At 38.6% G+C, this 15,127-nt stretch overlaps 2 protein-coding genes across 2 annotated transcripts; one reads left to right on the forward strand and one right to left on the reverse strand.

The window, feature by feature from the left end:
- Positions 1 to 43: 43 nt before the first annotated feature.
- Positions 44 to 7,562, reverse strand: slc26a11 (solute carrier family 26 member 11). Its single transcript, XM_062989282.1, has 16 exons — positions 7,548 to 7,562; positions 6,054 to 6,377; positions 4,898 to 5,090; positions 4,158 to 4,243; positions 3,970 to 4,049; positions 3,739 to 3,881; positions 3,234 to 3,412; positions 2,795 to 2,867; positions 2,415 to 2,465; positions 2,183 to 2,243; positions 1,664 to 1,719; positions 1,378 to 1,518; positions 1,151 to 1,278; positions 787 to 886; positions 534 to 667; positions 44 to 393 (listed from the first exon to the last, which is right to left on the reverse strand). The coding sequence occupies exons 1-16, from the start codon at positions 7,560 to 7,562 to the stop codon at positions 289 to 291; spliced, it is 1,869 nt and encodes a 622-aa protein (XP_062845352.1). The 3' UTR covers positions 44 to 288.
- Positions 7,563 to 9,778: 2,216 nt separating this feature from the next.
- Positions 9,779 to 14,329, forward strand: sgsh (N-sulfoglucosamine sulfohydrolase (sulfamidase)). The gene is made up of 7 exons (XM_062989519.1): positions 9,779 to 10,002; positions 10,983 to 11,143; positions 11,259 to 11,364; positions 11,848 to 12,182; positions 12,271 to 12,352; positions 13,156 to 13,359; positions 13,519 to 14,329. The coding sequence occupies exons 1-7, from the start codon at positions 9,912 to 9,914 to the stop codon at positions 14,076 to 14,078; spliced, it is 1,539 nt and encodes a 512-aa protein (XP_062845589.1). The 5' UTR covers positions 9,779 to 9,911; the 3' UTR covers positions 14,079 to 14,329.
- The last annotated feature ends 798 nt before the right edge of the window (positions 14,330 to 15,127 follow it).

The raw sequence follows: 15,127 nt of genomic DNA on the forward strand, positions 1-15,127 counted from the left end.
CTTAACAAACTTAAAAAACTAAACAGTTCTTAAAAAGTGCAGTTGAAAGTATCCTGAGTCAGTTATATGAATCTTACAAACACAATAAAACTTAGTTTGTGTTTCTGTAGAAATTATTTGGTCATGATGTGTAGAAAGATGAGTGAGCTACAGAAAATCAGAGTCTATTCCAACATCTGACCCTGTAATCGGGTTACTATATGCATCCATTCACAGGTGTGTTTAGTGTGTGTTACTATGTCTGTAGTCACTGATCATATCGGTTCTGCTGATTGGACGGTGAGGGTGTCAGTCATAATCAGCACTGTTGAGGATCTGCAGTCCCTCCTCCACACTGTCTGCGTGTCTGAAACCTGGCAGATCTGCTGCTAATAACACCTCCAGTACAGAGCACTGGGTAAAACACACCAAAAAATAACACACAATCTGTTGCTCTGTACCTGTCGTCAGGCCCTCGTGTACAGTCTAATGCAGAGGGTTTTTTTCTTAATTACTGTTTATTTGCAAAACATCTAAATGTGCCATCGACTCACCTTCAGTCCTGTAAACATGAGGAAGACGTCATGTAGTTTAAACTGCTTTAGAAGATCTCGGAGCTCATTCACTACAGTGTAGTCTACACTACTGACATGATGACAGTCTAACAGTACAGAGCATCGAGGAGAAACTGCAAAAACAAAGAGATTTACAAGACATTACAATTATTTACATAAAGCAGGACAAATATTCAAATTATAATATATTATATTATCCTATTAGAGATTCCTAATTGTATGTGTGACTTACCGTCTAGAGCTTGTTTACGGACAACCTTACTGAGATGCTCTATGGCAGGAAAATGCAGTCCACTTCCCAACGTCATCACCAACACGCCGTGATCAGATACCTGCATCCCAGTTAAAAGTGCATTTGGAAAAATTTTGACTATGTGAACACTGCAGCAGTTAGTCTATCATGTTTTCATTTGTGAGCAGTCAAGACTGCACAGGAGTTTCAATTAGTAACAATCAGTAACAATTTAATTCTTATATTTTTGTATTTATTTTGTTTGAAAATAGCTGAACCTTATTTTCAACAATACAACAACTGAATATTGAGCAATGCGTCTGTCATGGTGACTATAGATGAAAATCCACTATTTAAAACGTACCTTCAGTTCAGGTCTGGCTACCTGATAGAGCAGCATGAACCCTGAAACAACTACACCTCCCACAATTCCATACTGCACCTCCCAGAAACTCATCAGAAAGGTGACCAAGAAGGGAAACATGTCCAGCTCTGAAAAAATCAATAAAAATTTAACAAAAACTTGTATGGTCGCCTTCAGAATCGTATTATATACAGTATAACTGAATAAAAATGAACATAAGAACTCACTTCTGACCCTCCAGATCTGTGGAGGAACACTAAAGTCGATCATAGGAGCAACGGCGCAGATAATAACGGCGGCTAGTGAAGCTTTTGGAATGAAGGAGAATAGAGGCATGAGGAAGGCCAGAGACAAGAGCACCACCACACCTAAAAATAAAAAGACATTGGTTAGCCTAATTTTTAGATACTCAGCTGTTTAGAAAAGTTTAAGGTGGTTAGATGCTAGCACAAGGTCGGAAGAGTGAAATTTTATTATGCTTATATTTTTATTGAAGGTGTGTGTGTAGGTTACCTGTGATGACCCCTCCAGCAGGTGTACAAACTCCAGTCTGAGAGTTTACAGCAGTTCTGTAAAGTATAAAAAAATGCTACTATTGCTAAACCTGGACAAATCTACCGTAACAAGTGTGGACATCAGTGGTCAAATAACAAAACACAAAACATGTCTGCACAATTACTGTTATTGTGCAAGATTGAATACACACAGGGATGGCAAATGCAAGATCTGGAACATTAAAAATATTATTCTTCCTTTATTTAAGTAATATTTTTAAATTCAGCAAAGAACTATGGCTTTTTTGTGAGGAGTTACAATATAAGTTGGTTTCCAGTGGGGTTAAATTATCCTCACTTTAAAGTGCAACAAAACATGGAATTTAACCTTAAACACTGACTTTAACTGGTAAGTCAATTTATCGAAGCAAAACATTGCTTGCATAAGAGTGTACATATGTAATGAAAACACTAACCTATTAGAGACCTTAGAGATTTTATATGCACACACACATATAAATAAATAAACAAAACGAACCTCCCAAAGCTTCCTGTGATTGGGTACGCCGAGACGAAAGAGCCCAAGATATTGGTAAGACCTGCACAAACACACACATCACTCAACATATTCACTACTTCTATTAAAACCAAAGTCTACACACACACACACACACACACACACACACACACACACACACACACACACACACACACACAGTGTGTGAGTGCATTGAATATCAGGCAGTAAAACAGGGTAAGCAGGTACGCACCTATAGCAAAGAACTCCTGGTTAGCATCAATGCGGTAATTGTTTTTACTTCCTGCAAGACAAAAAAATCTGTTTTAAATGGTTCATTTGTTATGAATTGAGTAAATTGACAAATTAATGATTTTAAAAAGTGTGTTTTGTCCTATGGCCAATTTATAGTTAATCAGTTATTGTTAAATTAATGATGTTGCCTAGAATTAGATTAGTTCATTAGTATGAAGGAATGAGGAAAACTAATACATCCTATTGCATAAATAACTACAGAGCACCAGCAAAAATTAATGATGTATTTAAATACATGATAAGTGTATTTAGTAAATTGCTCTTTCGAACCAGTCAGTGAAATAATAGTGTGTGATGTGCACTAAAAAAAACACCTACCGAACGCCTTAGCAATAGCAATGCTCTCCAGCAATCCCATCAACGATATAACTGCTAAACCACCTCCCAAATCCTGAAAAATAACAGAAAAATTAATTAAACACAGTACGTGCTGATATGAAAGTCTGATATGAACAGAAGGCAGTAATTATGATCACATAATAACAATAATAACAATAATAATAATAATAATAGCACTCAGTGATTTGGGGAAATCAGACCCACCTAATCAGCTTAATCATATATTAAGATACATCCTCAAAGCAGTACAATATCAAATATTTACTCCACCCTTTACTTTGGTTATTTGTTCTAAAGGTAGGAGTTGTTAAACCTCCCTGGGTGGATTATTCTTCATCATTTGCTTCAAATGTCTAGTCTCAGAAGTAGGAGAACCCTTAAGCCTTATCATGTGTAATACTACTGTTTGTAGACTGACCTGTACGATGTTTGTAAAACATATGACAGTGCCATTGGCTGTCGTCTCAGAGAAGGGCGGGGGTGAGAATGGTGGCAGGCCTTCAGCTGTTTTCCCATTGAGGGTGAAAAAATTGTGACCGGTGACCTCAGCAGAGTACGCAACGCATGTCGCAGCAATCACCACCAGGGCATTTCGGACTAGACACAGAAATAAAGCAATAATTTAGCTTGCGCTCGAGTGAAGTGATAAATGCGTGGTGTGAAGTGTGGGTCAAAGACGGGATATATTTCAAAGGTAAAACTGAGGAGTTAATATAACTGTCCACAAATAAATAAAGCCTGCAAAATCATAGAGAAACACAGGTCTGGAGAGACATTTAAGACTAAACATATTACATAACATCCATTATAAAGACCTGGAGAAAATACGGGAAATAAACTACAGCTACACTGCCTAGGTCAGGTCACCCCTCTGGACTAACTAAACTAGATTTTATTAAAAGTGTATTCATTTGTATACTCACCTGTAGCTAAAGTCCACACTAGACCCCTAGCAGCATTTACCAAAGTAGCTGGGTTATCTTCGACCAAACCCAGAGAACACTTCATCTTAGTCAGCGTCACCAGGAAACACAGACAGCACAGACCCAGAAGCACGTCTCCGACCCTGAACAAGATCAAGAGGAGAGATGTTTCACTAACAGTCTTATAGTTTTGTGTTTGTAGGTATAGAAAGATGATTATTAAAAACTCACCGTGCCTCAGCTAGCCTGTGGAAGGTGTAGTAGACCTGCAGGAAGAACTGCTGAGGGATGTTCTTTAGACCCAAAATGTTCTACATGCACAGACACAACACAGTACTTTTTTAACAGTGTAACAGAACTGGATTAACACAAATGAACGAATGAAACAGAAAATGTGAATTTTCTTTCCTAATGCTCACCTTGACCTGTCCAAAGCCGATGGTCACGGCTGCTGCACAGGTGAAACCCTTTATTACAGGATAGGAAATAAAGTCCAGCAGGAAGCCTAAATAATAATCAAACAAGAATAAATAACAAATCAATGCTTTATTGATTGAACAGGCACAAATTCCCACAGACACACTATAATTTTGTGGAAAGCCTTTGCAAAAGAGTGAAGGGGAATCAGAACAATAGTGTGCATTAGATTACACATCGCATTTAAGTGATTTAACCATCCATCCATCCGTCCATTTACTTTTTATGTATTCATTGATCTCTCCTTATCCATCTGTTCATCCATTCATTAAATATTTATCCATCACGCGGTCTATCTTTCCATTCTGCTGCATATTTCACTTCATTAATTCCTTTATCATTCAGACTGTCCAGCCTCTGGCTATTCATTCATCTATATACAGTAGTTTTCTATTTACCTTGGTCTACCTGATTACTTACAGCAGTAGGCATGTCGTAGTGCGTGTGGTTAGTGAGGGTGGTGAGTTTGTACTACAGGAAGCAATCAAAGTAAGCGAAGTCTTTGCAGCATGAAACCTCACCACTTCCTGCTCAGCTTGTGCTCTTCTGTTAGTTATGTTTAAAGTTGCTCATTTCATTCATAATTCAGTTTAGGAATAAATATTACAACTTAAAATAATAATAAGTAAAAAAAAAGTCCAAGGGACTGTTAAGGGTCGTCGACAGTTTCCAGTGTGCTTACCCAGTTTGAGAAATGCCATGCAGACCTGGATGATGCCACACAGCAGAGCTAATATAACGGCATAGACTGGATCTCCTCCTATGTAGAAGGAACAGAGCAGAGACATGATGGCGGTCGGGCCCAGAGTGATGTCCTTTGATGTGCCAAACATGAAGTAGATAAAACCACCCATGAAAGATGAGTACAGCCCATACTACAAAAAAAAAAAAAGAACAAGAGCAAGGAGAATAGAATTAGTTACTTATTTTAATAGTGGTCCTACTGAATTAACACTTAATCACCATTGGGATTGATCCATCTATATATATATATATATATTTATCTTTCTTAAGGCTGCAATATGCTTCCTCAATAGTGTGTTCCCAGAGCACTGGTGCGTTTACTGCAGGAGCTTCTTAGCTGCCCATCAAACCCATCAACAAAGTGATGATATTCTAAAGAAAAATGCCACATTAATGCACACAGCATTTTCACTAAAAAGCTTTTCACTAAAACTGATAAAAGTGACTATCTGAGCATTCAAAAGTCTCGTACACGTGTACAAACTAAAGCAATCATAAGTTCTTAGGCTTTTTAAAATAAATCTGTATGTAAATATTTCTGTATTTCTGTAATAATTTGAAGATCTGGTCACATGCTCGACATTATGCTCCACATAACTTCCTTATTCTGATTGTACTGGAGTCAGCAAATTCCAGTAGCTAAACAGTAGAACTAAATCTCATTTACTTTCTATTTTGAATCTCTCAGGCTGTATACCAATCTACACTAATCATAACTTTAGAGGTCGTGTTTCTAGACGTTCTATAAAATTCAATAAATAACTTTCAGGCCTCAACGTCAGTTTCAGATCAGGGTATTGTACTTCCCATTTTCCCTTTCTGAGTAAACGCTTCATTACTACGGTTCATGTTCGAGGCGAAGTGATGATCACTGTAAAACAGACCACAGCCTGTCACACTGCCCATAAAATTAATGTTCAAGCTAAAATAAAATGTAAACATGTTATTTGCAAGTGTATAACAAGGAAATCACACCTTAGTTTTTTACCTAATTCCCTGTAACCTCATTAATTAGTATGAATAATGTATGCACATATTGAACCACTCTAATCTTAGACTTGGATGTAAGATATGAAACGTGTAAGTGTAAATACCTGCACAGGCAACCCAGCCACTTCAGCGTAGGCCAGAGCCTGAGGGACAACAGTCAATCCGACAGTGAGTCCAGCCAGTATGTCCATTTTTAGCCATGCCAGGTTGTACGCCGGCAACCAGATAAGAATGGGCAAACGGGAGCGCCAAGCACTGACAGAACAGCATCGAACCTTCAGTCGGTGCACCAGAGAGCCAGAAAATTGCTCCATCATCCAGCAGACTGGATCTGAGAAAATACTGAGAGTCACGCACCGATATCCATTATCCCCAGTCTCTGAGCAGGTGCCATCAAACAGCCAGCAGAGGTCGTAACTGCAGCAGTTCTGAGGGAAAAATGATATGATTAGATAAAATACCCTTCACTATGTGTGACATACACCAAGTAAATGGTACAGGTACATGGCTTAACATGGTTTGGATTTAGCTAGGGGCCTATACAATATGTTTTATATTTTTCTTTTAAATACAGTTTCAATTTGACCTGGAATGAAACTGGAAACTGGAATGATCATGAGTGCGAGTGTGTGTGAAGATTACACAATTTACAACAGAGTAGCTTTAACAGGGCAGAGATGGATTACAATAAAGAATTTGTAGAAAAAATTGTCCAATCATGTAATAAAGCTCAGACTCACTTTAAAGCAAGATTAATAAAACAGAATAAATAATATTCCCTCACATTCACTAAAAAGCATTAACTTTACTTACTTATTTATTTGATGTTGAACCGTCATGTGGTTGTGTGGTCGATCATAAAAAGTATCAAGGATTTTATTCACTGCGCTTCCACATGCCACCACGGATCCTCCATCTAAAAACAGTGCACACAATAATAACACACATATATTTATTTATCTTCACTGAATGCTGTGTATTGAGCAAAGTTAGGGAGGGTCCAGGGCAAAACTGGAAACAAGAATGGCAAAAACTGTAAACAGGGTGGCAATTCATCGTGAAGTTCTTTAGAGACAGTAACTAAAGGTAAAGATTCTGGTCTCCAGCCTCCTGGACTGTGTACTATGTGTAAGAAAATTAATGGATGTGCTAAGTGTGCTTAGATGAAATAGAAAAACATAAATAAATTGTTAATTATTTACTAAATTACCATCCATCCATAGATTAAGTAGTAGATTAAGCAAAATGACTTAACCAAACCACAAATATGTCAGCAGAATTACAGCTTTAATTCTGCATTAGCCTTGGTAATCAATTAAAACTGACCAGTTTCAGAATTTCTGCCATGAAGCATGGAGGAGGCTTACTGTTGTTGTTGTTTTGGGGTTGCTTAATTGGCTCCCTCACATGGGCTGTAAAAACTACAATTCATGACATTTTACTTTAAATATATGAACTCATAGTTTGTACTTATTAAACCTGAGAGAACTGAAGAAGAGCCAAGCTAATAGTGAAGTGTAAACATCTGATTTGAAAGCTACAGAAAGCTTATTACTGCAGTTATGTCCTTCAGTGTCTGGGGGACAATCATTGTTTACCAGTACAAATGCCATTTTGATACAACAGATTATTTAAAACAATCATAAATCACAATAATCATGTAAAGAGAATTGTAAATACTGTTTCAATCGAGTACTAAGATTTTCAATGTGTTAACAATTATCCACTATTTAATCATAAAACTACATAACTTACTTGACACTACACTCTCAATACTGAAGAGTAAACAGATTCACTACTCTGTCATTATACAATGTCATATGACTGTACCCACATGGATGCCATAGCGAGGATATTTTCCTACCAAACAGATGATCATTAGTGTAATCCCTTATGATTTCTACTCTCTATTCTTCACATACAAATATATGACAAATTAATAGAAAACCAACAAAAAGTGTTTTACTAAGGTGATAAGGCTATAAACATTTCTTTTTGTCATCTTTAACATTAAAAGTCAACTAAACCCACTCAGTTCACACAGTTGAATTGCAATGTCATGCTTTTAAAGCTGTTCTTTTCACTGTGCCCAAATAATTGAAGCACAAAACTTCTTTGTCCAAAAAAGAAAAACTATTGAAACTTATGAATTTGAGTTTAGATTCTTGAGTTAAATCTGACCACAATCAATCACCAGTGGGGAATTATTTAGGTTTTTGTATGTATTATCACAAATCTGTTATAATATACCTGTAATTTACAATGTCACTGCATCATCCAATGAAGGAATTAAGGAATTACCATCTAAACTTGGTGTCTGGGGTCTGGAAACAAAGAAGAGAGTACAAAATGATTACACATAAAATAGTTTACTGCATGTCAAAGAGGAAAATCTGCACTTTCTGTTACTTGCAATCTAAAAATCAAACATTATATAAAGACATTTAAAAGTCATGTTTGTACCCACAGTAAACAGATCCAATACAATTCTGTAGTTCAGTAAATTAGCATTCTGCTAACTAAACATACAAGCAAGAACGTGTAACAAACCTTTTTCCTTTACGAATCAATTTCACTCGGAGTCAAAAAATAACTAAAAATAAATAAAAACATTAAATCAGTTGAAGCTGTAACAGCTGAGCTCAGTCTGCGGTTTATTCTTATCACAACACACTCATTCTAACTAACACACGGTGTTGGTTGCCAGATTGGACTAAACACTCCTTCTTCACAAACAGGATATGGAACTCCGGTTACCAATATACAGGGTTTCCTTACAGTCTGGACACAAATATTAATCAAACACAGATATTAATCAATAACATCTTCAATGCGTTTTCCACTATTTGTGATGCAATATGTATGTGTGTGTATTTTAGTAAACATATAGGTAGATTAGATTAGACTCAATACTATTAGATTAAATACTAAGACAAACATTATTTACATATAATACAGTTGAAGTGCCGAAGTGACCAGATGAGTGAAATGAGGAGACACAAGTTAAAGAATATTAAACTGGTAATGCTGAATGTACAGTGTATAGACTAGTATATAATTACAGTGTAATAAAAGGTGAATAAAAGTGGCTAAATGAATGAGAATAAATAGAGCATATAAGTATCTACAATTAGGTGTCTTACAGCACAATACAGTATGCATCCAAATCCAGGACTAACCTAATGAGCTGCTGTTTCTTGCACAAGGGGACCTGTGAAAGTACAAGTTCACTAAAGGTGAGGCTGTGCCAGACACTGACGATCCACATGTACAGCTAACTTTCAATCTACTTTGCCAATGCTAGGTGACCTATACTGTACATAAGTACATCTGCAATTGACATGCAGGAAATTTGCTTAAAAAACAAACATTTTACTTAACATTGGCCGACGCAAACATTAGTGTGTCTTACTTTGGTGAACAACTTATAGCTTTAAAATGAATGTTTCAAAACTAGGCTTACTATTCAATTTAGTTCTCTCTGATGTGTTTTAATGCACTAATGTAATTCCTGTATGGATGATGGCATAAAACTAAGCTTTAATGACATATTTCTGCAAATCAAGGCACACAAATTTTTAAAAGTGTCACAACTTTTGCATGTTTTATATTTTGAATACATTCAGCAAAAAGCAATGAAGCATTTTAATACTTAATAATGAGTATGTACTAAATTATTTTAACTTAAAATCTAAATTAACTAAACATGGCATTTGAGCAGTGGTGTCCAAACTTTTAAATATTTATTTAATAGTGTGGCATTAAACGCTTAACTTTTACCAATCTGGCAGTCATGTGAATGGTGTCACGTGACACAAAGGCGGAACTAGCCTGTGTTTATGAACTGTAGGAGTTTAAAAGTAAGAATGTTATTAAATAGATGAAGAAAGAGGAACAGAGACGGAATAGAAATAACAATAAACGTATTTAATGTAGTAAAAGGTTAAAACAGCAGAATAAAGATGACTGTAGGTGTGAGATGGTGCTGTTTGTTGTTGGTGTTTTGGTGCAGAGTTGTTGAGAGCAGCAGGAGAAACGCGCTGCTTATTATCGGTAACTTTTACTCTAAATTATGTTTTATTGAAACTATACAATTATTTTACTGCATTAGTAAACAATATGGTTCAGTATTAAAGCTAACATAAAGTTAACATGACTCTAATAAATCATGCTGTAGGAACATCACCATACAGATGAACTTTGAGGGTATACAATTACTGACTGTTACCCCCTGTACCCTATTTAACAAGGGGGCCCCCATAGGACCTCCACTAACCAGATGATGTTTGGGTGATGGACCATGCTCAGCAATGCAGTGATAATAACATGGTAATGACATGGTAGTGTGTGTTGTGTTGGTATGAGTGTATCAGGTACATCAGTGTTGTTGGGAAAAACACTGTTGTCAAGACTGGAAGGAGAAAAGTGCTTTACGGTATGGTACTGGACTAGTAATCAGAAGGTTACAGGTTTAAGCCTCACTACTGCCAGGTTGCCACTGTTGGGCCCCTGAGCAAGGCCCTTAACCCTCAATTGCTCAGCTGAATTCAGTCAGAGTTGTAAGTTGCTTTGGATAAAAGCGTCTGCTAAATGTTGAAAATGTAAAGTAAAAAAAGCCTGCCACAAACAGAAAGACACGCTACAAACAGGGGTCGCAATCGAACCATGGCAATGAAGCCCGGTTGACCTCCCTCCCTCCCTCCACTAGGCACAGCCAGTTGTGCCTGTTTAAATGCCAACTCAGGTGGATAGCACCACCTGAGATCTAAAGTCAAGAGCTTGAGATCTGTGGTGAGCTAGAGCATCAGGTGGTGGACTAGTGTGTTATATCATATACTAGCCACATATATTTAAATAGTCCTGATTACTCCCTTCCTCAGGCTTCTAAACTATATCTGCATTTACTTATTTGCTGAATAGAGCAAGTTTATTGTATTATTTATATTAGAAATGATTGACCAATATAATTTTCATACCCAAATTCTGCTAGTGAGTCAGAACCCACTTCAGATTGGTGATTATTTACTTTACAGGTGATGATGCCGGGTTCGAAACGGAGGTCTACAACAACACAGTGGTCAGAACTCCGCACCTGCAAGCTCTGGCTCAGCGCAGTTTGGTTTTTCGGAACGCCTTCACCTCTGTCAGTAGCTGCTCACCCAGCCGCTCCACCATCCTCACTGGTTTACCACAGGTACGCAGCAGCTGCCACTTCTAATACATGATAAATAATAAATGTGCTGCATATTATTTAAAACAGCACAGCACATCTGTGTTACTCACCTTTTTCCCTGGGATTCGATCCACAGCATCAGAACGGCATGTACGGGCTTCATCAGGGCGTGCACCACTTTAACTCCTTCGATGGAGTACGCAGCCTTCCCCTCCTCCTGAAACAAGCTAACATTCGTACTGGTAAGAAGATGCAGCCACTAAACTGCAGGAATAATGAGTTGTACAAAATGTCAAAAGGTCCAAAGCATCCTTTTAAATCAGGGCAGTTGTAGCTTAGTGGTTAATGTACAGGAATAGTAACATTGCAGGTTTAAGCCCCACCACAGCCAGGTTGCCACTGTTGGGCAACCTTGAGCAAGACCCATAAGCCTGAACTGCTTACATTGTATAGTCACAGCTGTAAGTCGCTTTGGATAAAAGCATCTGCTAAAAGCCGTAAATGTAAAACTAAACATGACACCCAGAGACACTGGGCACAAGGCAGAATGTATTTATCGAATCCCCAGGGGTGCTAAAGGCCAGTCAGGTGTCTACATACAGAAATATTTGGCTATGTCCGATCTCCACCCTGACCTGGACAGAGCAGTGGTAAAACATGGAAATGAAATCTACAATATCTATAAGATCTTTTTACAGGTAATTTTTTTATATTTGTGTTTTAAGGCATCATCGGGAAGAAGCACGTGGGTCCGGAGTTCGTTTACCCGTTCGACTTTGCTTACACAGAGGAGAACGGCTCGGTCCTGCAAGTGGGCCGCAACATCACTCGAATCAAACTGCTTGTGCGCAAGTTTCTAAAGGAACAGAAGGAGGAAGAGGAACGGAATAGAGGAGAAGCACGGCCGTTCCTCCTGTACGTAGCGTTTCATGACCCTCACCGCTGCGGCCACTCTCAGCCCCAGTACGGAGCCTTCTGTGAGAAATTCGGCAATGGTGAGAGTGGGATGGGACGAATTCCTGACTGGAAACCACAGCACTACTCACCTGATCAGGTCAAGGTGAGGGATGTGTAATGTAGCTGGTGCATGTACATTTTGTAATTGTGCATGAAAAAATGATCTGGTGATTGTTGGTGATTGTTCTCAGGTACCGTACTTCATCCAGGACACGCCGGCCGCTCGAGCAGATATCGCAGCTCAGTACACCACCATCAGCCGACTAGACCAGGGTAAGACGGTTCCTCATCTGTAGGAGGGAAGAATAAATATTTACAGTAAGATTTGATGCCTGTAGTATTGTTAATTCAGAACATTGTTCCTAATCCTGTACAGTTTCCATCCTGTTTAGTTTATTTGTAATAAATAAACATAATAATTAAATTTTCCCTCAGAAACTGGATTAAAACTTTTTTTTTAAATGCATCACCTTTAGAAATGATAAAGATCTGAATCAGTTTTCTGTTTCTGGTTTCTGTTTTTTTTTTTTTTACTTAACCGTAAAAAAACTTAAGCGTGGGCTTGAGATTAAGCTGGTAAATGCATCAAATGTGGAGATTATTTAGTGTGGCAGTCAGGTTTGCCAGTAGGAACCAGCCTGATGATATCCAGACTTATCCAGAGCGACTTACAGATGTGCTTCCACAGTGAACATTTCCTAAATCTGTACAGAAAAGAGCCCTGATGCTTGTGTTCCTCGAGTTCTGGGTGGAGGATCAAGGTGAGTTCAAATAACAGCAGATAAAAATCCATTGATAAAGACGTCACGCAATGAGAGTAAGAGTCAGAAAGAAGTTTTAAGGATCATCCAGAAGTTACAGAAAGGGGTCGATGTGATCAGTGACACAGAAGTATTATTATGATTCCAACGGCCAAATAATAATAAAAGAATATTATAAAGATCAGCTGTAGATCACACCAGTATTCACTCATTCAGAACTGAATATCCTTACAATCAAGTAAAGCATCACACACTCACCCTCACCTTCAGGACCTGGCTGATCTCAGTCTGTATTCTGATGCTTGTTCTGTACAGGTGTGGGTTTGGTGCTGCAGGAGCTGAGAGATGCCGGGTTCGAGAACGACACTCTGGTGATGTACAGTTCAGATAACGGTATTCCATTTCCGAACGGACGTACAAACCTGTATAGCGCGGGTGTGGCTGAACCCATGATCATCTCCTCACCTGAGCACAGACAGCGCTGGGGAGAAACCAGTGAGGCCTATGTTAGTCTGCTGGGTAAGACAGACACACACACTGAATATCTGTGCTTTATATTACTGTATGTGGTCACAAGGTGGCATCATTGTCACTAATAACAGTCGCTCCAAAAGCTTTCTACAGCTGAGATCCAGGTCTGAATCTCACTAGGTGTTCTTTTCTTTCTTCCCTTTCCAGACATCACTCCCACTCTGCTGGACTGGTTCTCGGTGCCCTATCCACCCTACACCCTCAGCAGCAGAACCCCAGTTCAGCTCACAGGCCGCTCCCTACTCCCCGCTCTCTCCTCCGAGCCAGTTTGGGACACTGCATTCGGGAGCCAGAGCCTGCACGAGGTCACCATGTACTACCCCATGCGCTCAATGCGAAGTGGACGCTATCTGCTGCTACACAACCTAAACTACGGCTCGCCCTTCCCCATCGACCAGGACCTGTACGTGTCACCCACCTTCCAGGACCTTCTGAACCGGACACAGGCGGGCCAGCCCACACACTGGTTCAAGACTCTGAGACAGTATTACTACAGAGAGCGCTGGGAACTGTTCGATACACACTCGGACCCGAGCGAGGAGAGGAACCTGGCATCAGATCCACATTATAAAGCTGTTTTCGAGCTTCTGAAGGAGCAGCTGGTGAAGTGGCAGTGGCAGACGGAGGATCCGTGGGTTTGCAGCCCAGATGCCGTGCTGCAGGACAAGATGGAGCCAAAGTGCAGGCCGTTATATAACGAGCTATAGCCGGTCATCACTGAGGACGAGTTCTGTTCGGTTTTAGACAGACGACAGGAGAAAATTGACTCAATACACACTCACTACCATCTCATTATTAATTCCATTTCATTTCCTCATGTATGCGTCAACATGGAGAAAAACTGAAATTGGGAAACAGTGTACAGTAACTCCAGTGTATAATTTTGTTCTGATAAGGGATTAGGGGCGTAATGTGTTCAGAACGTACCCTAAAAACACTGGACTGTCCAGGAGGTGGAAAAATAACACACGCGAGACAGATGTTTGGGGGCTCCTGGCCAGATTCTTCATTTGATTGTTTTTTAAGTAATAAGAAATAAACTACTCATATTTTTCTGCAGATGTTATTGTACTACTTTATAGTTGATAAATTCTAAAACAGCAACAATAAATAGCATGAGCAAACTTTTGGAAACCCTTGACAATTTAGAAACACTCATCTCAGAAGTAAACACGTTTTTAACATGTATTTAACGTCTTAAAACACTCTAATTAGATTTATTCAATCTATTTTAAAGTAAGAAAAACTGTAATAAACTGTAGATAACACCTAAATCCAGCATCAAACATGTATTTGATTCTTATTATTTATTATTATTTAGACAGCATGTCAAGTTCTTTACGTAAGTAAAGAAAATCTGTTTGGAAATTCAGACCCTTCATTTTCATTGTTCCACCATCATCCAATCAGATAATTTAGAATCTAAGAATGAAGCTAATTAAGGTATATAAAGCAGAGAAAGGCTACAGAGAGAGATCACACATTTGAGACAAACTAGACCTATTTATATAGACATAGAAGTCACCAGCTACAGTCAGTCGGTAAGCAGGAGTGAGTCAAACAATTTTATAATCATTTCTACACAAGAAACTGAATCATTTCAATTAATCATATACAAGTATACTTACACATTTGACCTTTACAGTATTTTGAATAAAGGCTTGGGAACCTGGGTTTGATCCTTGCCTACAGGTACTGTGTAGGAAGTTTGGTACGTTCTTTACGTGTTTATGTGGGTTTCTTCTGGGTACTCTGG

Source organism: Trichomycterus rosablanca, chromosome 27 (assembly GCF_030014385.1).
Source record: "Trichomycterus rosablanca isolate fTriRos1 chromosome 27, fTriRos1.hap1, whole genome shotgun sequence".
Lineage (NCBI taxonomy): Eukaryota > Metazoa > Chordata > Actinopteri > Siluriformes > Trichomycteridae > Trichomycterus > Trichomycterus rosablanca.